General features: G+C 40.2%; 1 protein-coding gene across 1 annotated transcript in view; it reads left to right on the top strand.

The window, feature by feature from the left end:
* ARHGAP20 (Rho GTPase activating protein 20) overlaps nucleotides 1-25,467 on the top strand; it is a 68,726-nt gene extending 43,259 nt beyond the window's left edge. The window contains exons 4-14 of the mRNA XM_023762985.1: nucleotides 1,177-1,218; nucleotides 2,120-2,204; nucleotides 5,003-5,080; nucleotides 7,880-7,946; nucleotides 10,168-10,356; nucleotides 12,627-12,805; nucleotides 14,608-14,769; nucleotides 18,695-18,804; nucleotides 20,981-21,170; nucleotides 22,250-22,364; nucleotides 23,374-25,467. Of these exons, the coding sequence (XP_023618753.1) occupies nucleotides 1,177-1,218; nucleotides 2,120-2,204; nucleotides 5,003-5,080; nucleotides 7,880-7,946; nucleotides 10,168-10,356; nucleotides 12,627-12,805; nucleotides 14,608-14,769; nucleotides 18,695-18,804; nucleotides 20,981-21,170; nucleotides 22,250-22,364; nucleotides 23,374-25,250 (3,094 nt within the window). The 3' untranslated portion in view covers nucleotides 25,251-25,467. The remainder of the gene's footprint in view (nucleotides 1-1,176; nucleotides 1,219-2,119; nucleotides 2,205-5,002; nucleotides 5,081-7,879; nucleotides 7,947-10,167; nucleotides 10,357-12,626; nucleotides 12,806-14,607; nucleotides 14,770-18,694; nucleotides 18,805-20,980; nucleotides 21,171-22,249; nucleotides 22,365-23,373) is intronic.
* Nucleotides 25,468-25,807: the final 340 nt, after the last annotated feature.

Raw genomic sequence — 25,807 nt, 5'->3', positions numbered from 1 at the left:
ACAAGTCATGAATTAAAAAGACATATTCATACATTTATATGTTCATTGCAGCATGATTTACAATAGCCATGATATGGAAGCAACCTAAGTATTCATCAATAGATAAATGTATAAAAAATAAGTAATGCTTATATGATACAATGGAATATGACTCAGCCATTTAAAAAAAATGAAATCTGCAGCAACATGGATAGACCTAGGGATATTGTTTGAGAGAAAGAAGTCAGAGAAAGAAAAATGTCATATGATTTCACTTACATGTGAATCTATAAAACAAAATAAGTGAACAAGCAGAACAGCAGACTCACAGATACAGAGAATATTTTAACAGTTGCTAGACGGGAGGGGATTTGGGGGATGATTGAAAAAAGTGAAGGGATTAAGAAGTACAAATTGTTAGTTACAGAATAATCATGTAAGTATAGCATAGGGAATATATTCAAAAATATTGTAATAACTATGTATGGTGTCAGATGGGTACTAGATTTATCTGGGTGATCCTAAGTTATATAAATGTCTAATCACTGGGATGTACGCCTGAAACTAATATAATATTGTACATCAACTGTAATTGAAAAATAAAAAAAATTATTTAAAGAAAAATAAATAGAAGAAACGTTTTAGATGTATTTATTTACTAAATTACAATTCTACTATATGTATGAAGAAATAAATGCTTCTTTTCTTGGCAACAAACTGGTTTCTTGGCTGTTGGTATGCCAAATTTCTGCTTAATCTCTTTAATCTCAAGTTAAGCATACATTCTGTTTGAATGGCACTTATCGCTACCAGACACTCTGAAATAATTAGCCCTGTTTCACAGATGTGGAAACTGAAGCTTAGAGATGTTATGTGATTTGCCCGTCATCATATAGTTTACGTATATCCTTGAAATCAGATGTTTGGATTCTAAATCAAGTGCTCTTTCCACTATAAGAGTAACACTCATAAAAGAGTCATAAAGTAAGAAAGTGGGTGTCTCTTGGATCCAGAAGGTTTTAATAAAACTGTACTTGACTGTACAGTTTTTCCTAGCAGGGAGTTTCGCTTCAGAGGCAAGGTTGCAGTAGTTTGCAGCTACGTCAGTAACAGCAGGCTGTGGAGAGTTGATTGACTTAAATATGTTAGCAGAAGTATTTTATGAGGTTTAATTTTTCTCTCCCATTTCATTTGCAGTTCCCCAGAACTGAAGGACAAATGGCTCTCTCTCCTTCAGAGGTACGTTTTTCAGTGTACATATTTTTAATCTTTAACATAGTTAAATGAGTTAAATTCATCTCTGCAAAGACCCCAAACTCGTCCCCTTTTCCTTAGTAGAAATTGTTCATTTGTCCTCAAAATAAGTTGTTATTTAGACTGTGCACGAGCTACTACATACTATAAATAATGTTTTCTCATATCATGTATTTCTTTCTAGGAAGAACATTGAGTCTGGTTACTTATTTTAGACAAAAAAATTAGTAATGTTTTCCATCTCTTTTCCTGTCCCCAGCCTTACCATTTGGAGCTAACAGTTCCCTCAGAGCATGTATTAAGTTTTCATATATGGAGAGTTTTCTGCTGAGCACCTTAAAGTCAATCATTATTCCTACCTTTGAGCGCACAGACTAAAATGATCAATTTAGGTTCATCTCATATTCCTGTAGTTCTTCCCTCCATTCTTTCCTCTCTCCCTTCCCAAGCAATGGGATCACCAATGGGATCCCCTCCCCTGGAGAGCTAAATGAGAAGTGAAAGGCCATTGCTTTGCTTTGGTCTAGTAAAGTATTATGCGTTTTATTATACATAATTAAGGTGCTGGGCCTATCGAGAGAAGGTAGGGAAGCTTTGAGGATAAGACATCACCCAGAGACGCCTAAACCTGACTGTGCTTCTCAAACCTCACACTGGAAGTGGATCTCCCGTTCTTTTTTGCGCCCATGCCTAATGTCCTGAGAATTTTTTCTCTTCCAACCCATAATGTAATCTGAGTTTGCTGAGTCTTTCCATCTGTCTTTTTTAAAAAATACCATATAAGTATATTGAAAATATTAGCAAAATAGATTGATTTAAAAATAAGCTATTTAGCAAAAATCCATCTGACTCAGTGTTGTTTTGGGTTGTTGTTGCATTTGATTAGATACATCACTCTAGAGAAAGAGAAGGACTATCCGAAGAGCATTCCCCTCAAAATCTTCGCCAAGGACATTGGGAATTGTGCCTATGTAAGTGTTTCTAAGCCAGAAATTAAATTCCAAGTCCCTGCATAAGGCAGAACACCATGCACAAAAAAAGAGACAGGCAGGCAGACAGACAGACTGTGTATGTGCTATGCAAGGTAGGCATTTAGAAATAGCACTGTGGCAAAACACGTTTTCCTGGGTATGTATGTGCCTTTGTATACATGAAAAGTAAACCCTAGAGAAAAATGAAGCAAGAGAAATTCATAGTAACGTGGGTATTTAACACTTACACTTGGAAGGAATATTGCTTGTCAGATGTCTGTCTTCCCTCTGCATTCATGTTTCTCTGGATCCTTTCAATGGCATCTGTAGAGGCTTGTACTAAAGCCATTTCCACAGGGAGCCATTTCCTATTAGTATTAAGAAATTTTTTGCAGCGTATCATTTCTTAAGTAGAGAGTGGTTTCGGAAAGTTCTTCGTTCTTTAGGTTTTTAGGGGGATTGACTCCCTCAGGTCAATACGTGGGCAAGCTGGGAAAGATGACATTTTTTAGGGATCAGCACATTTCTTTCACACAGTTTTTATCATATTGGTCAAATAAAAATTAAGTCTACTTAATTCTAGTTATTATGTGTAATTTGAAGACTGCCGCATGGTACAAGTGTTAAGACGTTATCAATGATGAACAAAATGGAAACCTGTGAATATTTTTATTTTTACTATGAATTGTCATACTTCACAGCAGCTCTAGATCACACAGAATCATTTTGTGTGTGGAAAAAATATGTAATACAAACAGTTGTGTTTGGGCCAAAAGCAAAAGTTATGCAAATATTCTGACCTGAGTGCCAGATGTTACTGCTTGAGGGAAATACTCAGATTTTTATGTACAAAGACTACAGAGATCTGCTGTAGCAAAATAGCAAAGAATAAATAAATATATAAAACCATCACTCTTTTTCTTCTGGTTTTGATTCAGTTGTGGCAATTGGTTACATTCAGGATTTTCAGGGAAAAGCCCTTGAACTTTTTTTTAACCCTTCCAGTGTATGGAAGTGTGCGCTTGAGCAAGGACTGGTGGTCACTGTCGTTTGGAAGAGAAGACACGCAAGGTGTTTGGGTGCTGTGTCTTCATCACTAGTGCCCCCGTTAGATCAAGGATATGGCACACACTCCTCTGCTGTCTGAAGTTGCTTCCCGGCAGGGGTCTCTTTTCAGGGAGCCCTGCTCCCAGAGAGAATGTGTGTATGGGAAGCATTCTATATCCTTCGCCTTTAGTTATATAACCTGTCAGTGAATTCTGCTGATATGGAAAAATATAGCCAGGTTTTCAGTTTTGTCTGTTTTATTTGTTTACTAGCCGGAGAGCACTATCTGGTGAAATTCGTTTGTTTTGTCTGCGAGAAAGGCATGCACAGAAAAATACGCATCCTGTAATTACTGTCTGGGACATATGTGCCTAATATTAAGAAAAATTCTCTTAGAAACCAGTCACCTTGGGAGTAATTATTAGTATTCCAGGATAGATTCCTCAATTCCTGAGAGAGTTTCTTTAAATTAAATAGAGGGATTTACAAACTTTTTTTTAAAAAGCAGAAGCCTTTCATGAAATTGTATCTCAAGTTAAAACCCAATATAAAACATCTTTGCCACTCTGGTCAAAGACAAACACTGGGTTGAGTGCTCTAAGCCCTCCCTGTTAGATTCTGAAGCACATTTGCATAATCCTTGGACCTATGTGGAGCACAATTTGAAATCAATAAACAAACAACCTTAAGAGGCAATTTGTCATGTCAAGGGGTTCATAGAGGAAAAAATACTATAATGGAGGGATAAGTGATGAATTTTCAATGGATTTAACTTAGCTTTGTTTTTATATAATTTTAGTTAGGTATCATTTTGTTTTTATTCTACTTATTTGTGCCATTTAAGCCCTATCAGTGACACTGCCTTAATTCCTGATTTACCTGACCATTATAATAGTAAATATTTCTTTTTTTATAGTATTGCATTGTCTTAAACAATGTAATGGAATTCAGTTAACACTACAGCTATCTCAGAATCTTGTTACTCTTCTTGTTTGTTGCAAACTGTCTTCCTGTTTTTAAGCAGTAGTTTCTCAATTAGCTTAGCACAGAGCTATTATAGATAACCCTATTCAAAGGCAGAGTTGGTAACAGAATTAAGCTTTCTAACATTTCAGTCCTCTTTGCTAGTCTCATTGGTTTTAAGGCCTCTACAGATTGCAACAATGAAAATCTTAATAGCCACAATGCCTGACATATAGCAAGTGCTCAATAAATAGTGTTTTTTAAAAATTCTAAACTGTAAATGTCTTTAATAACCAGTTATTTTTATGATTTTACCTAAACTGACTATTTACCTTGCAAATAAATAAAATCCACACTATGAAAACAGTACTCAGGAAGAAATAGAAAGTGATCCAGCTCTCTCCCTCTTTTATCACACATTATGGAAATACAATTCTGGAGATGACACAGGGGCCCAACCTCATTGATTTATTTTTGGTTGGGAGGATGGTCCATATACTTTCTCTAAAATACATTTACTCTATTTCTTTCTTGCTTGCACTCTTAGATTTGTGAGCCACATATTCTTTATCTTAAGATAAATAGATGTCTTATTAAAGGCGTAATATATAATGGAATGCAAGTAAATTATAAGCAAGAGTTGTTTTCTAATTAAGTCATGTGCTTTTACTCTGTCAACGCTGGAAATCAAGATTTGCCTTGAAATAATCATTTGACAATAATTACTTGTTCACCTGTTTTTAAGTCCTTTATTTATAGCTGTATTTCTTATTTCTTTTTTTCTACAGTCTAAAACTATAACAATAACGAATTCAGACACAGCGAATGAAGTTATCAACATGTCTCTCTCAATGCTAGGGATAACTGTAAGTCACTCTGCTGGGTAGCCTGATCAACACACTTTGAAACTTTAAGTTCATGTAGATATCATCCCTCTCATCATAAGACAGCTGATTGCTAGAGATACAAAAGTCATACTTTGTCCCCAAAAATGTAGAAAATGAGGACAGTAACGCTTTAATATTAGCTTAATATTGGGTGCTATTCTTCTACTCCCATATTAAAAACTGTGCAAACTGAAAAGCATAAGATTTTACACTAATTTTAGAGTGCTAATAAAATAATATGTATTATATTGCATATGCTATATACAGTTGGAGAGTTTGGGGGTATAAGATTCTTAATAAGAAAATTTCAACCTCTTTCTCCTTTCCCACTTGTCACTATCTGACTATTCTTTCCCCATATCTTCTCCTAGTTCTTTTCCCTTATCTAATAGTTATTCTTATTATCCCAAGAATCAGTAAGCCTTAGGGTGAAGAATTCTGAAGGATTTGCTATGTAGTAGAATTATTACATAAATAACGCATAGCTAGAAACCTGCAGGTCCAGAGGATAAGATGGCTGGTACCTTTAATGCAGCGGTTCTCAACCTGTGGGTCGCGACCCCTTTGGCGGTCGAATGACCCTTTCACAGGGGTCGCCTAAGACCATCCTGCATATCAGATATTTATATTATGATTCATAACAGTAGCAACATTACAGTTATGAAGTAGCAACAAAAATAATTTTATGGTTGGGTCACAACATGAGGAACTGTATTTAAAGGGCCAGAAGGTTGAGAACCACTGCTCTAATGAATTGGTAATTTTAAAAACAAGCTTTGAATTAGATCAGGAATTTAAAGAGCTTTAGTCTGCATGCCACATTTCCCCCTCTTTTGCTTTTAGTTTCTTTCTGTTTTATTGGGCAAAGACACATTTTGAAATTTTATTAATGGTGCAGATTGGAATATTTGAGGATGAGGCAGGGGGCAAAGAACTGGAAAGTTCTCCTCATCTCCTCCCTACTGGTATATAAACACCATTCAGTGGATACTTTTATTAAAGGGAGTGACTTTCAGAAGAACAAAAACTAAAAGATGCGCTTGACCAATACCATTTCTTGAGTGAGGTCTTCTATGAAAACATGGTGTTACTATGAGGTGGCATATGTCATATGGTTACTATGTACCATAGTCTTATTAATTATATTTAGATTTGCTTTTACATAATGCCATAGTAAGCCTTTAAAACCTCAGGACTACCAAAACTTAGGATAAGAAATCTGATTTCTTTTAATTAAATGTAATAATATATTCTAAATCTAATGACATTTTTTTCGTTTGTACACTATACCTTGTGTTCAGCACCCCAAGTCAAGTCTCCGCCCATCACCATTTATCCCCCTATTCCCTCCTCCACGTCCCCTCTCCCCATGAAGTTTATATGCATTGAGTGAAGAATGCACCTCTGCATTGACTTCTAAGCTTATAGAATTATGTCTTGGAAGAGAATGAATTTAAGGGGAAGGAAAGGATTAATTAAGACCTGATTCATTTTCTTATTTATGCTTTTCCTTTGGATAAAGTGATCCGTCTCCTCAGACCAAAAGTGTTTCTATTTGGTATAATGATTTTCACACTTCTAAAAGATTATTACAGTGTTTCCAGACATTACCGAAAAAAGAAAGGATTTTTATTAAATTGTTCCTCCTATTCGCAATAAAATTTCTTGACTAGGAAGTGAGGAAGAAAATGACAAATAGACTGGGGGCAGGGAAAGGATGTATATTCTCCATAGCCACTACCCTTCATTATAAGGTCAGGGTCATAATTTCTTTTCTCACCAGAGGACATATTTTTTTTATTAATTTTAGAGAGAGAGAAACATCAGTCGGACCCACAACCTAAGAATGTGCCCTGACCAAGAGTCAAACCCGCAACCTTTTTTTTTTTAACCTGCAACCTTTTGATGTACAGGATGGTGCTCCAACCAACTGAGCCATCAGGCCAGAACAGGGCCATGATTTTTAATCAGAAGATAAAGGCAGGAATATTAGTACTGCTAATCTTTTCTGGCTTCACTGTAAACATTTTTGCTTTTTTCTTTTTCTAAAGGATACAGCACAGTTTGTATCATTTAGTGTTATTTCTTTGAAGTTGGGTTATAATTCTGCTAGTGAACAATTTCATTGTTTCCCATCACTGGGTCAATTCTCTAGACAGAATTCTTGTCCTTTCTGTCCCTTGGACTGAACTTGCTTGCCCAAAACAAAGCCAGTGTAGATTGTGCCAGCTACCTATCTCCTCAAAGCCTCGTGGTCAGTCTTCTGCTCAGAAGCAGCTGAGCTCATAGTCAGCCTTTGAGAATTTTAGTTTTTCATCACGACACTACAGTGTCTGTGGCTTCCTGGATGGCAAGGTTGTTTTTTTAGGTGCATTTTGGAGATTAAGTCGAATATTCTCTGAGACATCATAGCTGAAGCCAGGACTCTAAAGAAGACCTTAGTCTTTTAGAAAACCAGGAAGTTTCTCTTCCGTTGTGACTGCACATTCCATCGGCTGCCCATAGAGTGAGGTTCTGATTTTGTTGCAGCTCTTGGATGACGAGCCATTGCTAGGAAAAGAGGGCAGGATTCCAGAGTACTCTGTTGGGGATTGGAGAGAGGGGAGAGGGTTGTAGGAATTAGCACTGTCTTCTTCAAAAACTATAATCACTCCCATGAATCTGAAGGTATTTATATCGTTTCCATTTTTTTGTTGCAAAACATAAAAATGCCAAAAGATGTGTCTTTATTCAATCACCAGACTTAAAAGAAGTATTGTTAATTCTTTTGTTTCCAAGGGCTCTGACAGAGATTACCAGTTATGGGTCAATTCTGGCAAAGAAGAGGCACCGTATCCACTTATTGGTAAGTTCCTGTGAAGATCTAAGATAGGATTGATTGTGTTTTAATTATAATCCTAAATGTCTCAGGGATCTGGTCATATGATCTAAAATTTGAATACTGTTAAATATCATATAAAATTCATTTATTCGTTTAATAAATATCTATCAAGCTTTTTCTGCTCGACAAATAATATCTCTTTACTCAAGCAGCTAATAGTATAGTAAGGAAGAGAAGTGTAAATTGTCCTCTATTCTTTTACTTGACAGAGAGCGCTATCTTGCCAAATCTTTTTAAATTGCTTTCTACAAGAAAGCAATATGTATTGGTCTTCCTTTTCTCCTATATTTTTGTTTTTACATTTGAATCTTACATTTCCTACTCACTTTCCTACCTATGAAGTTGCCTCTGTAGAAGACCATCCAGAATCCAATCATGTCTCTTAATCTCATAGAACTTGACTAGATGACATAAAGAAAATGAGATTAACCCATTTAGATTCCAAAGAATCTTCACTGGCTTACCAGCCAGCTAATACTTACCCTTGCTATTTCTCTAACCAAATTTCTCAGCTTTTGTTTTGAGGAATTATTGGTAAATAGTTCACCTCACCTTATTTAAATCATTTAACTAAAAAATGTCTTATCAGTTAAAGTCATTCAATGTGGTTAACAAATTGAGCAATTAAAATAAGGGACAGTATATGTAACAGATCTTGAGGTTATTACAGTGATGATGATGATGATGATGATGATGATGAGTTCTGTTAATTTTTAAATGTTTACTTTCTGCCAGACTATTTTCAAAACATCATTTGCATTATCTCATATAATCCTTTCATTTACCTGTGAGGTAACTATTGTGTAATTCAAATGTTTCAAGTGACCTGAATAATCTCAAATCCAACTTTTCTACTAAGTCAAACTTTTTTACAAAAGTTTTAGATTCTTCTCAGACTGAAAATGAAGTAATCATTTCCTGATTCATTTTTAATGTTATCATTTTTTAAAAGTCAATGAGTAGCAATTACAAAGTTGTGCTTAAAAAATCAAATAAATACTTAAAATTAGTTTTAATGAAATTAACATATTTCATTAAATATCTTGTAAATGGTAACTGTCAGGCTTAAAACAGCTTCAAGCTTTATCCCTAACTCTTATTAAAAAACAATGGAACTTAGGCTGTGATTGTTATTTAATAGCAGTTCTTCATATATTTGAATGTGCCTTACAAATCTCAATTGTGGATTCAGCTAATATGAGTTTGTTTTAATCCCTGGAGCCTGTGATATTCATGGAATATTGACATTGTATGCCTATGCCAGATAAAAAAGGAAAGGAAGTGTTCACTGAGTCACATTCAGTGATAAATCAGGAATACAAGAGAACTTACTCTCTGTACTTCAAAGAGACTGAATCTACAGCACAATGGTACTTGAGGATTAAGTTGAGAAAATGCAATTACTTAGAGTACTAAAGAGCAAAAACTCATATTTCAGCCAGATGTCCAGAGTTTAGCTTTTCTAGTTTACAGGTTCTTTTTTGCATCTTGTTTCTGTTACTAATGCCCTGCAGTCTCCCTTCTGATTGTTGCCTATGACACCAAGCCCAGACCGCCGCAGAGGGAGGGAAGCATAAACCAAACAAACCTGGGCTGATGCCCTTGAGTAACTGATTGTATAACTAATAAAAAGTAATGAAATGTCTTTTTCAGGCAGACATCTCGTATTGAATAATAGTAATGAGTGATGCTTGAAACATGTAATATTTTCTTGTTATTTAAGTTATTTTAACCACTGAAGTTTACTTATTTGATCCTTATAATATTGTGTGTGGGTAAGACAAGTATATTAGGCTATGGATTTGAGGGTGGGAGAGATCAAGGATTTGCTGAAGATTTACAGATATAGTTAGCATCAACGAAAAACTGGAATACCTTAGATGGAAACATAGGAAGCATCGACATTGTGCAACTCACAAACCAATCTGTGCATTCCAAGAGGAATACTCTTCAAAGATTAGCTTTTCCTCCCTCTCCCCCATCCCCTTAACACTACTCTGGTAGGGCCACCTGCATTATGCAGCGGTCTCCAGCTGTAAGAGTGTGCATGGTGATCATTCAGTCAACAAAAGGACTCTTTATACCAGAAGTCCCAGGAGCAAAGTGCAGTCCGTTCCAGTATGTAGCGCACGTGCTCAGAGTGCCAGCCAGCATAAGGTCCACATTTAGATCTCTCTCTGTGCAGGGCATGAGTATCCCTACGGAATTAAAATGAGCCATCTTCGAGACACGGCCCTCCTGACACAGGAGTCAGAGGACTCCACCAACCCTTCCAGCCTCCAGGAGTCCTTCCTCATGGAGCAGCTGCCCCGGGAGATGCAGTGCCAGTTCACCCTGAAGCCCAGCCGCCTGGCTGCGGCCCTGCAGCTGAATGGTGAGTCGCTGCTCTTCCTTCATAGAGCCTTTTATCAGCAAAAGTTTTTATTCCTGAAAACAAAGTTTGCACAAAGGCAAAGATCCAGACTTCAGCCAGAGGAGGCATTTTTTTCATTTGAATTTGCTAAGTGTTTTGAAGACATTTAAAAAATCAGCAGTAGGTGTGACTAACTTAGAAGCAGCAGTACAGTCTGTTCCTTCTGTCGTCACTATTCTTTCCCCTTTGACCTCATGCCCACTATAGAGCCAGAGGCACCAGGCAGTGCTGCAGGTGCCTCAATGCCTCCTTTGTACTGTAGCACATTGCACTGTGCGTTCCCCTAAATAGTCTTATTATAAAAAAGGAGGATGTCCGTGATGGGGGCCAGGAGGCTCTGATGTCAAGGCAGGAAGAAAGCACTCTGGTTAAGCGGAACCAAATGGAGAGTGGATGTGGGGAAAAGTCCTCCGTAGGGAGGAGATTGGTGTCTTAGCAGCTTTAATCAAGATCACCGTGACTCATGCCCAGGTTCTTTTCATGCATTATCCTACTTAAGCCTCTCAATGAGCCTGTGAGAGGCGGAGGGCGGGGGCGGGCTAGAAGAGGTCAATAGGGGAAAGGGGAAGACATATGTAATACTTTTAACAATAAATATTTTAAAAAGAGAGAGAGAGGTTAAGTAACTTTCCCCCAGGTTAGTGTCAGAGCCCGGAGTCTAACTGGGCTCCTAACTCTAGAACCAAAGGCCTTTACACCTGGGTGTGTGTGCATTGATGACCTGAGTATGTGTCCTGAGGAAGCCAAGGTGGGTGGTGGTCTGGAGCCTATTCAGTAAAATGTCACTTTTTGGGTTATCCTCCCACAACTTGCCTGTGTTTAGTATTTGCTTTAAATTTGGTCATTCTGCAGAAATAAAACATTTCATGACACTGCTGATCCTCTCCTCCCTGAAAAGCTCATCTCCTCCAGCACTCCATTGTCTGGGAAGGTTGAGTAGTTAACATCAGCTCGGGTAGTGCGGTTGGCTGTCAGGGTCATGCAGCCGGGGCTCAGTGACTAATTGCCTTGCTCTCTCACTGGAGGAGATGGAGTCAGACCTGTGTGGGTGCCACTGAGGACTACGGCTCCTCAAATCTCAGTTCAGTCAGCCCTAACTACAAGCTGTTTGGCATCTGCCCCACACCTGGGTGCTTTGGGTCTGCAGAGATTTGGGCAGGATTTATGCACAGCATTTGAGGCTCCACTATTTAGTTTTCTCCTAGGACTTACAGCCTCTGTGGAAACCTCCCCTCCCTTCTCTAGTTCTCCAAGCCAGTGGGAGTGCAGGTTTCTCTCCACATTTCAGTCACCCACCACCCTGGGGCCTGTCTTCAGGCCAAAAGCTATAAGAATAGAAAACTTACCAGTACCATGCCATTCCCTTCCTCCAAAGTGTCAATTTTTATCTCAAGTATTTCCCTTCTTTTGGTCCCTCTCTAGTGCCTTGGGTAGGCTTTTTAAAATCTTATCCAGAGTTTATAATTGGTATTGTGTGTAGATGTTGGGGCTATAGGACAGGAGAGAGTGGCAGAAAGGTCTAAAAGGATCCTTAAAGAGCTGTCCTTGTAGCTATCAAATCCTGTGCACATCCATTAATTCTCCTCCTCCTCCTCCGCCTTCTCCTCCTCCTTTCTGTCTCACTATTTAATTGTGGTCTAATTTAATATCTTCAACTTTTTTGTGTGCCTAGTCTCATCTTTATATGTTGGTATGAAACATATATACTTTTTGCTTTAAGCCAGTGATGGCGAACCTATGACACCCATTTTTTTGGTTGATTTGTCTTTGCTAAATGGCATTTAAATATATAAAATAAATATCAAAAATATAATTCTTTGTTTTACGATGTTTGCAAATATCAAAAAATTTCTACATGTGACACGGCACCAGAGTTAAGTTAGGGTTTTTCAAAATGCTGACACGCCGAGCTCAAAAGGTTCGCCATCACTGCTTTAAGCTGTTACAGTACAATAAGGGACCCTTTCTTTCACCTTTGAGAATTCAGTGCCAAAACTCATGTAAACAAACCAGTGATGTTCCAAAAAGGAGTAGGATGATAACCCAAACATTTGATTCTTAATTTATAAAATATTATAATGAAATTTCATAGATTAAATTAATAGTAATAAAGGATACCTATAAGCAGTTTTTCTCTTTGAGTCATAGTAATGAATGTAACATAAAAATAGAAACTGTAGAAATAAGGTAAAGTGAGTTAAACTGGTTTTTCTACCTCACTTCTTCCTTAGATTCGGGTCAGAAGACATTTAAAAGGAGAAGATCTATCATCAATTGGGCCTTTTGGCGGGGTTCTGGCACTCACCTCGATAACTTGCCCATGTCCCCAACCTCTCCTATGACAGGACAGCTCTTTGGAGTGTCTCTGACAAATATCTGTGAGAATGACAATCTGCCCAAACCTATCTTGGTAAGTCTCACTCTGGCCTGGAACACCAATGGGAAGGGAGGTTTGGGGAAGGAGAGAGCTCTGAGAGGCAAATCTATACCCAAATGGAAATATAGATACCCATGGCTTTGGCTGAGAATATTTATTATTATTACTTCAAAGAATAAAAATCTGATTAAGCTATTAACAGAATTATAAGTTAGACATAATAGAAAGAGATCATCTAATCTACTTGTCTTAGAAAAGAGCCACATAAACTGCTCAGGTAGATTAGAATTTGCTTGGTAGAGAATTTGCATTATCCCTCACATTTCTCTCACTTCCTTTCTTGAATTCTGTATTGTTCGGAAAATCTCCTTTAATCCCTTTAGCAGTAGAGACTACTCAATCATATGCTTTTTAAAAATTTTACATGTGTTTTATTTGTATTTCAATTATTTATGTATAAAAATACATCCTCTGGCATTTAGTTATCTTTCACCTGATTAGAGTGGATCAGGTGAAAACTATTGCATTTGTCTTATCTCCAAATGACCATTGTTAAGCAACATTTATTGAGAATCCAGTGTCCTCTAAGTACTCTACTAGATGTATGCATTTTATAGTATACTAGTGGCCTGGTGCACGAAATTCGTGCATGGAGGGGTATCCCTCAGTCCAGCCTGCACCCTCTCCAGTCTGGGACCCCCTGTGGGATCGGGCCTAAACCAGCAGTCGGACATCCCTCTCGCAATCTGGGACTGCTGGCTCCTAACCGCTCACCTGCCTGCCTGCCTGATCGCCCCTAACCACTCTACTGCCGGCCTGATTAACCACACTTGCCCACCCCTGCCAGACTGATTGTCCCCAACTGTCCCCCCCTGCCAACCTGATCACCCCCAACAGAGCCCCCGCTGCCTGCTCCCCCCTAACTGCCCCCAATTGTCCTCCCCCGCCAGCCTGCTTGCCCCCAAATGCCCTCCCCTGCCGGCCTGATTGCCCCTAACCGCCTCTGCCTCAGCCCCGCCACCATGACTTTGTCTGGAAGTTCGTCCGGAAGGTCTCCTGGTCTAATTAGCATATTACCCTTTTATTAGTATGGATTGCGCATCTGTAAGTACCAGACACTAGCCTCACTACTCTATCAATTCCCCCTGCACAACAGAATTTGGGGGTAGTCATCATCATCATCCCTACCTTACAAATTTATTTTAAAGCCTCAAGTTTATCCTAGATCGCACAGTAAATATGTGCTATAATTAGGTTTCAAATGCCATGGGTTGCTTGTCTCCAACACCCATTCTTTTCCTGCCCTGAAGGCAGAGGACATAGAGCTTGAAAAAAAAACAAAATGAAATATGGCCAGAATGGACTGGGATGGAGAAAGCCTCCCCGGGGGGGGAAAGAAGGAAGTAAATACAGGAAGTAGAATGAAATATGGAGATGCATTAAAAGAAAGACAAGCAAGTGGAGAATGAGTTTGACAATAATATTTCCATATTTGGGGAAAAGAGTTTGTATTGGAGAGTAATGGGGAGAGAGTGGTGAAATAGAAGAGACCAGGTGACAGAGACCTTGAAGCAAAGAAATCTGAGTTTAAAGTGGCCGTTTGTTCATTGAAACAAGACAGTCTCCTTAAAGCAAGTGTTTGAGGTAAAATGGTCTTTAGATGTTGAATAAATAGAACAACAGAGATTTAAAGATACCAAAAAATAAGTTGACTAATTCCTCTAGTAGTCCATCCAGCCAGATCCCCAGAGCCGTCCCCTCGTCCACCCTCGCCTCTGGCAGAGAGAGGTCGCTGGTATGTGTAAAGTGCCTTTTTCCCCTTTGCTTCCCCATAGGATATTCTTTCTTTCCTTAATCAAAACGGACCCCTCACAAAAGGCATCTTCAGACAGTCCGCCAATGTGAAATTGTGCAAAGAGCTGAAGGAGAAGCTGGACGCGGGAGGAGATGTGCCCCTGGACTGTGAATCCATTTTCGTGATAGCGTCTGTTCTGAAGGTAGGAGTTCTCCCTCCCTCCATCACCCCACAGTGCACCTCTGGAGAGACAACTGGTTCCTTTCATTTTGACATCATTCCCATCTGCAAAGAACCATAATAGATTAGAACCTAAAAAGTGTTAAAAAAAAAATACTTCACAAAGTCAAGATTGTCCTTTAGAAGCGACGGCCCATGAATGGCATGGCATGTCATGTCAGAGGTACTTTTTAAGTTTTTCTGTCCCACGCCACTCTTCTCATCATGACTTCTGCTACCTCGTGCAAAAAATTATGTAAATTAAGTTAAATTTAAAATAATCAAAGCACATAGAGCACATTTACCAAAACAAACATCCTAGCTATGATGACTTCCTCACAATCTCACTACCTTCCTAAAAAATGCAATTCTCTCAACAATATACTTTATTAAACTTTGAAAAAGAAGCTTACTATCCCAAACAAGCATCTGCCTAACAACTGAAACAAACATTGCTCTCTGAGGCCCCTGAAACTTCCATTCATTGATGCAGTCATGGAGCCTTCCTTGTCCCTAATGCCTTTTAAAGTGACAGTGGGGCAAGGAGTGGCTCTGGACTCGGCTCCTTTTATAAAAACCTTTCCTGACATTTTTACGGTTCTCACCCGCACCCCATGGTTACTTAAGTCACATCCACACTTGGCCTAGAGCACTTCTAAAATGTTTTCCTCCCACATTCTTGAAAATACCTCACATTTTTAGAAAATGTAGAGTCAAAAACAGCTTTTAGCAGAGCTTTTGACCTTAGGGGTAGCTTCTGCAGACGTGCCTCAGGCTTCAGTCTCCCAGCTGGGTGGGAAGCACCAGGCCAGGGCAGAGACGAGGCCCGGCCGCATTCCAGGGCAGGAGCATGAAAACCAAGTTAAGGAAAACATGGTGAAGAAGACTCTCGCACACCCTACTCCTACCCTGTGTGGTGAGGAACTGGGGGCTGCTTACAGAATCCTACTTCGTGACCCAGATGATTCTTGGTAAATGGGCCATGTCTGCTCTTAACCCTGCTGCAGGCTGTGCAGTAAAGAACACTCAGAAGAACTGAGGAGCTGGAGCCAGGCTCATCCAAGCTGTATTGCACAGGGTGCAATTACTATGATTACACTTCAGCCCTGGAATACAATAAAGATATGCATGGTGTGCACAGCCAGATATATGTCAGGGAGATATATACTAGTATACACACACAATTACTTTTTCTTTTTCACTCATCTAATTGGGCTTTCTCCCATCTCTTAATTTAAGAAGCTAAAGCCTTTGTTTTAGGACATTTTCCCTACCATGCTATTCTTCACAGCACACACTTCTTAAGATTTTGTGCTAAATTATTGAGGCTATTACAAAAGTAGAGTCCTAGAAGAGTTTGACTACATTCCAGATTGGAGAAGTATTACTTGTACAAAAATAAGCAAAGGACGCCGAAACTGGTTTGGCTCAGTGGATAGAGCGTCGGCCTGCGGACTGAAGGGTTCCAGGTTCGATTCCGGTCAAGGGCACGTACCTTGGTTGCGAGCATATCCCCAGTAGGGGGTGTGCAGGAGGCAGCTGATCGATGTTTCTCTCTCATCAATGTTTCTAACTCTCTATCTCTCTTCCTTCCTCTCTGTAAAAAATCAATAAAATATATTTTTTTTAAAAAATAAGCAAAGGACAAAATTAATCCAAATGATTGAAAAGTCTGGTTAAATAGGTTACAAGTAGTTGACATTCTATAATCATGTAACTGCATTTTACTCTCATTTCTTCTAAGTGGCTGCAGGAAAGGACATACTTTTTGCCAAAAGTTAGTTTTTGAGCTTTTGTTTTGTTTCTTGTTTTTAAGTCTATTTGGAAGTGCTACTTTAGGTTTCCTTTAATGTTTTACTTCTGCTGGTTTTGTTTAAGTATAAGCTCAACTCTTCAAACTATAATTGAAAGAAAATTGCTTGAGATGCTGTAACTTTGATCCAACAGACCTTTGAGGGAAAGTTCATTTTTAGCCCTGCAGGAATCTCATCTCCGATAAGCCTGTAGTCCTGCTGGTGACCGGGGCTCCGGTTGGGGAGGGCAGGAGACTCAGCTGAGTGCTGGGAGGCGGTGATTGTAATTCAGGACCAGCTCTCATAACCTTTCTCAGCTGCGATGGCGGTTGTATTTCATAACTTGTTATTCCAGCTGTGGAGAGTTCATTGAGATGTTACGACCTATTATCTTTCAAGTGTAGGTTTAAGATTTAATGATGTTTTTCTTCAAGACAGATCATAAGTATGTGTTCCACTGAGATTTAAAAAGAGTGCTATTGTCATGTCCCACTTAGAAATAACAGATTTTGCCTCTTTGAATCTGACTTTTAAAGTAGGTGCAGCAACTAAAATTAGCTTGGAATTATGAAAATTCAATACCTTTACCCAAAAAGAGGTAACTTTTGTCAAGACACATCTGAGTCACAAGTATCCAGGTACATTTCTACTGGAAGATGTAATAGAACAGAGACACATAGTATAATAGAATAGGAAGAATCAGTCATCTTCCCGCTTATTCTCCACTCTTAAAAAAAAATTGTATTTTGGTAGGAGACATGACTACAAAGAAGTCTTTAAAATTACCTTGGAATTTCAATTATAGTTAGTTGGCCTTCCCTTGTCCCTCACTAATATTTGTCCGTATGCAAATAGCAACAGCTCAGTAATAACCACCACTCTGTGTGGGGCTGTGCTTGGCATTGAAGTGTATGAGTAGAGAGTGAGGGTCCGCCCCTGCCCTGGAGAACTCATGAGCTACTGGGGGAGAGACACATGTAATCAGCTAACTATAACAGTGAGGTGTCACAGCCTTCATATCAGTAATATAAGCATGACATGTAAGTAACAAGTTGTGTTGTCTTTTGCAAAGTTGCTAATTTGGTTTTCCAGCAATATTTAAATTGCTCAATTGCATCTTTCACCTCTTTCCATGAACTTGCAGAATGATAGCCAACCGTGGGTACAGTGCTTAGACAGGAAACTGAGTTTTCTCTGCCTAAAGTTTACTGAGGTAGAGATCAGACTTTGCAAGCTTAGCTTTGTGAATAACATGCCAAAAGCAACAGAGAGAGTTGGCTTAAGACAGGAATGAACATAGGACCAGAACCAAATTTAGTTTATTTTTAAGCTTTTTATAAACGAAGGCCAAACAACAAACATCCTTGGCCATAAGTATTTGCGTTATGATCTGGTCTCACCACACCAGCCCCACCAATGGTTCAGCAGAACAGAGTCTGTAAGGCCATAGAGGAGAATGTGCTGGGCACATGTTAATCAGTGTACACCAGGCACAGGGTGCCTCCCAGGCTCCCAGAGCCCAGCCACTGCCTGGAATGCTGTTTCTCCCCAAGTAGTGAGAGTCCTTCCATGGGGAATAGAAGGGAGAAACTCTATCTCTAGGTGGGAATTGCTCAGCAATTCCGCTGGAATGTAACGTTTGAAAATAGCAGGGACTCTGTTTTATTCACTGCTCTGTCCCTAGTACCTGGCACATATGAGTAAATATGTATAGAATGATTGGATGCTGATTACATTAGGAACCTCACAAATGTCTTTGTGCATTTCTTTGAACCAGTGATTTGAGAGGGGAAAGGGGGATTTAGGATGACTTGCCAGGCCCTGTCACATACTAGTTTGCTAAAATGTAAACAAACAGGCGCTTTCAGCCCAAAGAGGTTGTCCTGTATCTTTCCCGTTACAATCCAGACTCCGGTTGCTCCTCTGGTTCTTGCTAGAAAAAAAGTCAAAGCATATATTTCTACATGTGCACATTAGTGGAGAGTTGGCACCAAGAACTGTGTATTCCAAAGAAGGGAAGAATTAACTCTTTTCAACAAAATGTTTTATAATCACTCCAGTACATGCTTAGCATGAAATAATGATTTAAAATATTTGTTTTTCCCTCTCTCTCAGGATTTTCTACGAAATATTCCCAGAAGTGTTTTCTCATCAGATCTCTATGATCAATGGGTCTGTGTAATGGATCAAGGAAATGATGAAGAGAGAATAAATACAATTCAAAGGTAACTATTCTAATTTGGTCACATCTCAAAAATACTTTTTAAAAAACATATGTTTTATAAGCTCATCTTGTGAAGTAATGTTATCCATGGGGACCAGTTAAAAACAGATTTATGCTAGCCACTGTCATTGTTATGATTGTTTTCTCCCTAATCTTAGTAACATGGCACACTTGACCATTGTACACCTTCTATATGTCTAAATCTGAGAGGAGTTGACAAAAGCCTACTATAAACCCAATTTATGATCTTAATTTTGGTAAATATTTAACCAGACAACCCCTTATATATCTCATTCGCCAACTGAATTCACACAGAGAAAATTTCCTCCCACAAGGGACTCACAGTCTGGTAGAGTTCACAGGTAAAGCCAGAATTACAATTGCAATTTAGTATAGTCTGTGCTATAAAAGAGATACGTGGAGGAGGGCATTGTGGAAGCACTGCAGAGAGGCAGGTGGCTCTGGAAAAACATCAAGGAAAAAGGGAGTTGCACAGATGCAGTCTGATCACAAGGAGCGCATCGTCTGTACTCAGGCAAAGGAAGCTGCTGGCAGAACTCACCGCCCCCCATCCCCTCCATATTTCCTGCATTATAAGGGAGCAAGAAAGAAGTGTCCATCAAAAAAGCAATACTTCCAGTTCTTTGAAAATCCAAAAATCCCAATACCATTTTTTGCTTATGCTTCTTGAATACAGTTTGCTTCTCGAACAATTTTAAAATATAAGTTATTATCACATCCTGCTATTCATAGACATCCCTTGTCTGTAGAAAAACATGGTATAACTGTTGGAGACAGAAAGCGAAACCTTGTCACAAAATACTCTCTGCTTCCATTATGGTTTGGTGGAAACCATCCAGAGATAGTGAAGATTAGATTCTGTGCTTATGACTCATTGTCTAAAACTCTACACCTTACTGTTAAGGATGATTTCCTTAAAAAAAAAAAAAAAGGTAACACTATGACTCTCATACATATATAAAATGAACACGTGTAAAAGATTTCATTTAAATCATTAATTAGAGAACTGATAAGATATTGCAACCAGTTCAAAGGAGATTTCAAACTACCACCACTTATGTAGTTGAATCAGAAAAGAATTTATAAATAGATGCAAAACTGGCTTCCTCTACTGAGGCATTGAGGGGTAGTGAGAGAGCACAAATAAATCATTTGTCTCTTGACCAGACAGAATTTTCAATTCTATGAGCAAGTCTTAGGTGCACCAGTAACTGTCATCAATAACTTAGAGTTTGTAGGGTTAACTCAAAGGCTTAAGGCCCCCATAAAACCAGGTAACCCAAGGAGTGTGCTAGACAGTGTCTCGCTTTCCACTGAGCACACTCAGTAACCTTTTGGTCTGTTTCAATATCTTTCTTCATTTGTCCCTATAAACTACACTCATTGTGAGTTCCTTGTACTGAAGAAATGCCTCTGTTGTTTTTGCAACAGGAATCAGACTAATTTTCTCCTCTTGGTTGCAGATTCTGTTTTAAAAAAGCAACAACCGTGATATCAACATATAAGTTTTCTGGATGGTAGTAAATATCATTTTCAGCGAATGATAATTTAAAAACCTCTTATCATTTACAAAAGGAGAATAGTAGGAAATAGACTAGCATAAGCTTGACTTACATGTGAAAGTGATACCAGTGAGATGAGACTCGGGACAGGTTGACTTTGGAAGCTAGTGGAGCAGAGCCCAAGCCCTCAGAATGCACTAGGCAGCCTTAATAGCTCAAGTCTGGGCTCCCACCAAGAGATACGCTTGGGAAGAAAGGAGCACTTTAAGTTTAATGGTTGTTGAGTTTCATCAGAAAGATTTTGTGGGGTTTTGGTGGAGAATATTCTGAAATGTTACAAGATTAAACTAAAATACATTAGTTTCAGGTAAATATTTTGGGAGCATTTTGGGGGAGCCATTTTTGTGCAATGTTTTACATTTTCATTGAGTTGTGAAGACAGTGTACAAAACAAATAGCCAAATCCCCAGGCTTGTTTTCTCTCCTCCTGTACAGGCAGTGCTCACTTTGCATAGTACCATGTTAACTGAAACTCCTGCACATCTGGACTGTTTTGCTTTGCATGAGGAATTCATGGAAAGCGAGGGTTGCCTGTTTATACAAATAGTTTATGAAATGTCTTGCTTAAAGAGTGCATTTGTTTTCTGTCTTCAGGCTGTTGGACCAGCTTCCGAGAGCCAATATTGTTCTTCTAAGGTACCTTTTTGGGGTACTACACAACATTGAGCAACACGCCTCATCCAATCAGATGAACGCATTTAATTTAGCGGTGTGTATCGCTCCGAGCATTCTCTGGTCTTCTACTACCTACAGCCCAGAATTAGAAGGCGAATTTACAAAAAAGGTAATGAAGTTTTTCATTTTTATGCCCTGGGAGACTGAGTCCCCATTTTGAACCCAAAATTCAGGGTATTAATTCTGAAAGACATTTTCTTAAAAGAACATACATTTGAGTTCATTAATTGTTTCATCCTATCCTGGTAGACTATAGAAAAGTGGTTTCTGAAGCAGAAAAGTGCTAGCAGTTGGGTTAGTTCTCTTTTCCCTTGAAAGAGGCAAAAAACTGTGACTGACTTCAACCACAGAATGATAAGCAGTTGATTTGAGAAAACAAACAAGAACTTTGAAGTTAGACAAGCCAGGGTTCAAGTCTCAGCCCCACACTTGCCAGAAGTACACTCCTGGGCAAAATTAGTTACACTGATCCAGTTTCTCCTCGGGAAAGTGGTGGTGGTGATAATACCTCGCTCATCCAGTGGTTACTTGAAACCACATCCCTGTGGTGCCTGGCACACCCACCATTCTGCTTGCTCCTTGGCTCAGCTATTGGGCCAGGGAAACTACAGCCAGACTCCAGTACAGCTCAGTGGAGGCAGAAAGCTCCCTGGTGAAGTCTCACCTCTTCTGCAAGAGCCTTCCATTAGGGAGCCTGTGAGAAGGAAGTGCCTAGGGAGAGACCAGTGGGGCAAAATCCAAGTTTTCTCTCCAGCTGTCTCTCTCCTTCACAGTCAACCCATAGAGGACGCCCTCTTCCCAGACCCACGACAACTGCCTCATACATAGGAAATACACTTTGTATGTCTGTCTAGTGATGCTTTACGGGCTTTAATAACAAAGTATATTTCTTCACCCCAAACACTGTGGAGAATATATAAAACTACCCTCATTTTAAAGACAGAACCATTGGGATGAAAATGTTAGCATTAAGCCAAGGCCACAAATAATAACTTTAGTCCACTGATTAAAATGTATTCCTATCCCTAAATTACTAGGGGAAACTCTTCGTATACTTTTAAAACAGACATGATTTTTTTTCTCAGGATTCTTTTGCATTTTTGTTGAAATCAGCACTCATATATTAAGTATGGTTTATAGATATGCTGTATGGAAAGTGGCACTTCAATTTTGTCCCTTTTTGTACAGGTTACTCTGCTTATTCAATTTGTGATTGAAAATTGCTGTAGAATATTTGGAGAAGAAATCACTTCCCTCTTTGGAGAGGTGTCAGTGAGGTGTGACATTAGAGAGAATACCTCAGGTATTGTGACTAATTGGATTGTTTTCCTGTGAGAAACAGACACGTGTCTGTGAAGGTGGTGGGACAGTGGTTGTCCTGGATCCCACAGCAGCTCCGGTGAAGGGAGCCACTGGCCTGGGGCAGTGGGCCTCGGGCTCCTTCCTTAGAAGGCTTGCTGGTGTGAACACTGGTGGGGTTCACGTGGATAAGACAAGATCCCCAACTTCAGGAACCTGTTAGCACTTGATGGTGTTAATCTTCTTTGTAAACAGAACTTTACAAGGAATGCTAACACACATCATAGGACTGGATTTAAACCTGGAGCGGAAGGCCCGGAGGCAGCAGAAGCAGCCGGGCTTTTTCTCTCTCCCCTTCCTCTGCATCCCTAGGACACTCGGGATGCTGGTGACTCTAAAACCGTTTCTAAGCAACAGCATCCAGACTGTGAAGTCCTGTACCACCAATGACCTTTGGTCAATTATTCTCTGCCACTGAACATCGGTTCTGTATCTATAAAATATGGATACCCATAATGCCTAACTTTTACAGTTGTTGTAAAGATTAAATAAATAATGGATATTAAAGAACACTATCAAAGAGAAGTTGACAGGGTTAGTAAATGATTGCCCTGAGAGTGAATTCTGTGTATTCACCAGCAAGCCACGCTAGAAGGCAGTCTCATTCGGAATCCAGGTGTACTTGGCATTGATTCCTTTATTTTTTTGTATCATTTCTCGGTATTATGACATGTCTCTTTGCTTTGAGGAAATCTTACTTAGGGAAAGCCCATTTCTTCAGGAACTGATATAAATCCAGTACACCCAAACAATTTTATTTTGTATTCTGCACTGACAAATTGAGAGATTGTGATTAATTCATTGTGATTAAAAATTAAGGATTTTTCCTTAAGTATAGAAATTTGAAAAATCTACATGAAAAGAGAATTAAACTAAGCATCACAGTTTTTGTCTTTTTAGGCAGCATGCACTTGGAGTATTTAACAAGGTTATCATGGTTTGATTTCCCGCAGATATCTCTTGCTTACAAATGACCGACTCCTCCTATGACAGCTTGGAAAACGAGCTGAATGAGGATGCTGACGCTCCGTGCAGTGACCTGGTGATGACCCTTGGCCAGGGGAGCAGAAGCATGGACTCCGTCCTCACCCTCAGCGACTATGACCCCGACCAGCCCGAGCTGGAAGGTCTTTTAACCCTGAGCGACTTTGACTTAGACCGTCCTAAACATGAAGACATTCAAATGGAAGGGCCTCTCGAATCCAAGCCGGTGACTGTCCCAGGACTGTACGGAGAGGCCACCCTGCAGGACCATGGCGGGGCCCCGTCCGGCGCAGCCACACCCGGCTATCTGTCCGCGGCTGCAGCAGATGCTCCAAAAAGCCCGCGGCGACAGCGGCGCTGCTCCGAGCCCAGCATCGACTATCGAGATGCAAAGCTGTCCTCTTTCCGGGAGTTTTACCAGAAAAAGCTACGCAAGTCCAGCTGTGATGCAATTCTCTCACAGAAAGGTGAGGACCATCTGAAGCAAAACGAACCCCCACAGGAGGAGGGTAAGGCATATTTTAAACAGGCTCCAGTCACAGGCACTGATATCAAGAAAAATGCCTCTAATAAATATGCTAAGAAGAAGGGCTTCTTTGGTATGGAAGGAAGTCACGTGAAGCGCCCCCCGCCCTCAAAGCCAGTGGCCATTTCTGTGGCATCTTGCAATTACATGTCCTCACATGATTGTCCCAGGAGCCAGCCCGTGGATGCAGACACACCTGGACACGCCCCGCCACACGCAGCAGATGCCCCCAAGAGTTCCAAGAGGCACCGGCGCTGCTCAGAAACCAGCATCGACGACCAGCACTCCAAGCTGAGCTATCTCAGGGGGATTTTCTCAAGGAAACACAATAAAACCAGCTATGAAGTCCGCCCCTTGTCTGGAGAGGAGGAGTATCTCCAGCAGCACAAGTCTTTACAATTGGAGGGGCAAAAGCTTATTAACCAGAGCTTGGTCATGGGGATCGAGGTGGGCAAGAGCGGTGCCACCAGCCAGAACACCGAGAAGCTTTTACCCTCAAAATTAAGCATCTGCCCCAGGACGAGCTGTTCTAGCTTGTCCTCCCCAGGCACCTCCCCATCTGGCTCCTCAGTGAGCTCCCAAGATAGTGCTTTCTCTCAGATTTCAGAGCATTCCGTGTTTACACCCAACGAAACGTCCTCCCCAGTCGATTGCACTTTTCAGGCCCAAAGCCAGCAGGGAGAACCTGCCGACTCCAGCAGCTCCAGACTCATTTCTGGAGTGCCCGGTCCCGCCTCTGAGCAGGCCAGCAGCCGCCTGGATTATTCAAAAAAGGACACCTTACAGCGGCATGCACAGATGCATTCTGTAACCCTTCATCCCAGCACATGGTTAAGAAATGGTATGGCCAGTTTGAAAAACTGGTCCCTCAAAAACAAGGCCAGGGCAGCCAGAGCAGAGGAAAAGAAAACAGCTTCTCTGCCAGGACCCGCAGAGCCACCTCCACATGCTTCTGGGGCTCCAGAAGCCAACCCACAGCAAGAGACACAGAAAGACATGCCCCCGACGGTACCTGCAGGACTTGCAGCTGCGCCGACAGCCCAGCGGGACAGCTCCGATCCCAGCCACGTCGCCGAGCCACGCGGTAGCTCTCCATCCAGCCTAGTGGAAGGCACATTGGAGCTTTGTCTGAAGTCACAGGAAGAAGGAGAGAGTAGCGGGCCGTGCTCTCCTGGCACCCCGCCGTGTGCAATATCCTCGCCCAGCTCTTTGGTTATAGATGATGAGCCCAGCCCAGACTCAGGGCCTGCAGCAGTGTGCGATGTTGAGGACACACATTCAACCAAAGACATTTTACCACAAGAAGAACCTGATGTCTAGAAGAACAGAAAGTGGCCTAATAACATCAAGACAATAATCATTATGACCCCTTTGTATAAAATACCTGGAATAGGTAGCATAAAGATAATTATTGCTAATACTTAGTACAATAAAATAATTCTCTTTACTAAGACCATGTGGCAAGAAGTTTTACTACCATAATTCTTTAGAGCATGGGACTGGGCCTGTCATGATTTTAGAGATACTAGCAGAGAGTTAGAGAAAGTGTCTTCTTTTTTTTCTTTACTTTTTTTAACTTTATTGAATTTATTAGGTAACATTGGTTAATAAAATTATATAGGTTTCAGGTGTACAATTATATAATACATCATCAGGATATTGTATTGTGTGTTCACCACCCAAAGTCAAGTCTCCTTCCATCATCGTTTATCTCCCTTTACCCTCTTCTGTCACTCCCCACCCCCTTTCCCTCTGGTAATCACCATACAGTTGTCTGTGTCTATGAGGATTTTTTTTAGGGGGTTGGGGGTACTTAATCCCTTCACCTTTTCACCCAGCTCCCCAACCCCCATACCCTCTGACAGCTGTCAGTCTCT

This window comes from Myotis lucifugus, unplaced genomic scaffold (genome assembly GCF_000147115.1).
Source record: "Myotis lucifugus unplaced genomic scaffold, Myoluc2.0 scaffold_270, whole genome shotgun sequence".
NCBI classification, from domain to species: Eukaryota; Metazoa; Chordata; class Mammalia; order Chiroptera; family Vespertilionidae; genus Myotis; species Myotis lucifugus.
Note: the sequence above shows the minus strand (reverse complement) of the source record. Positions and strands in the feature narration are given on the sequence as shown.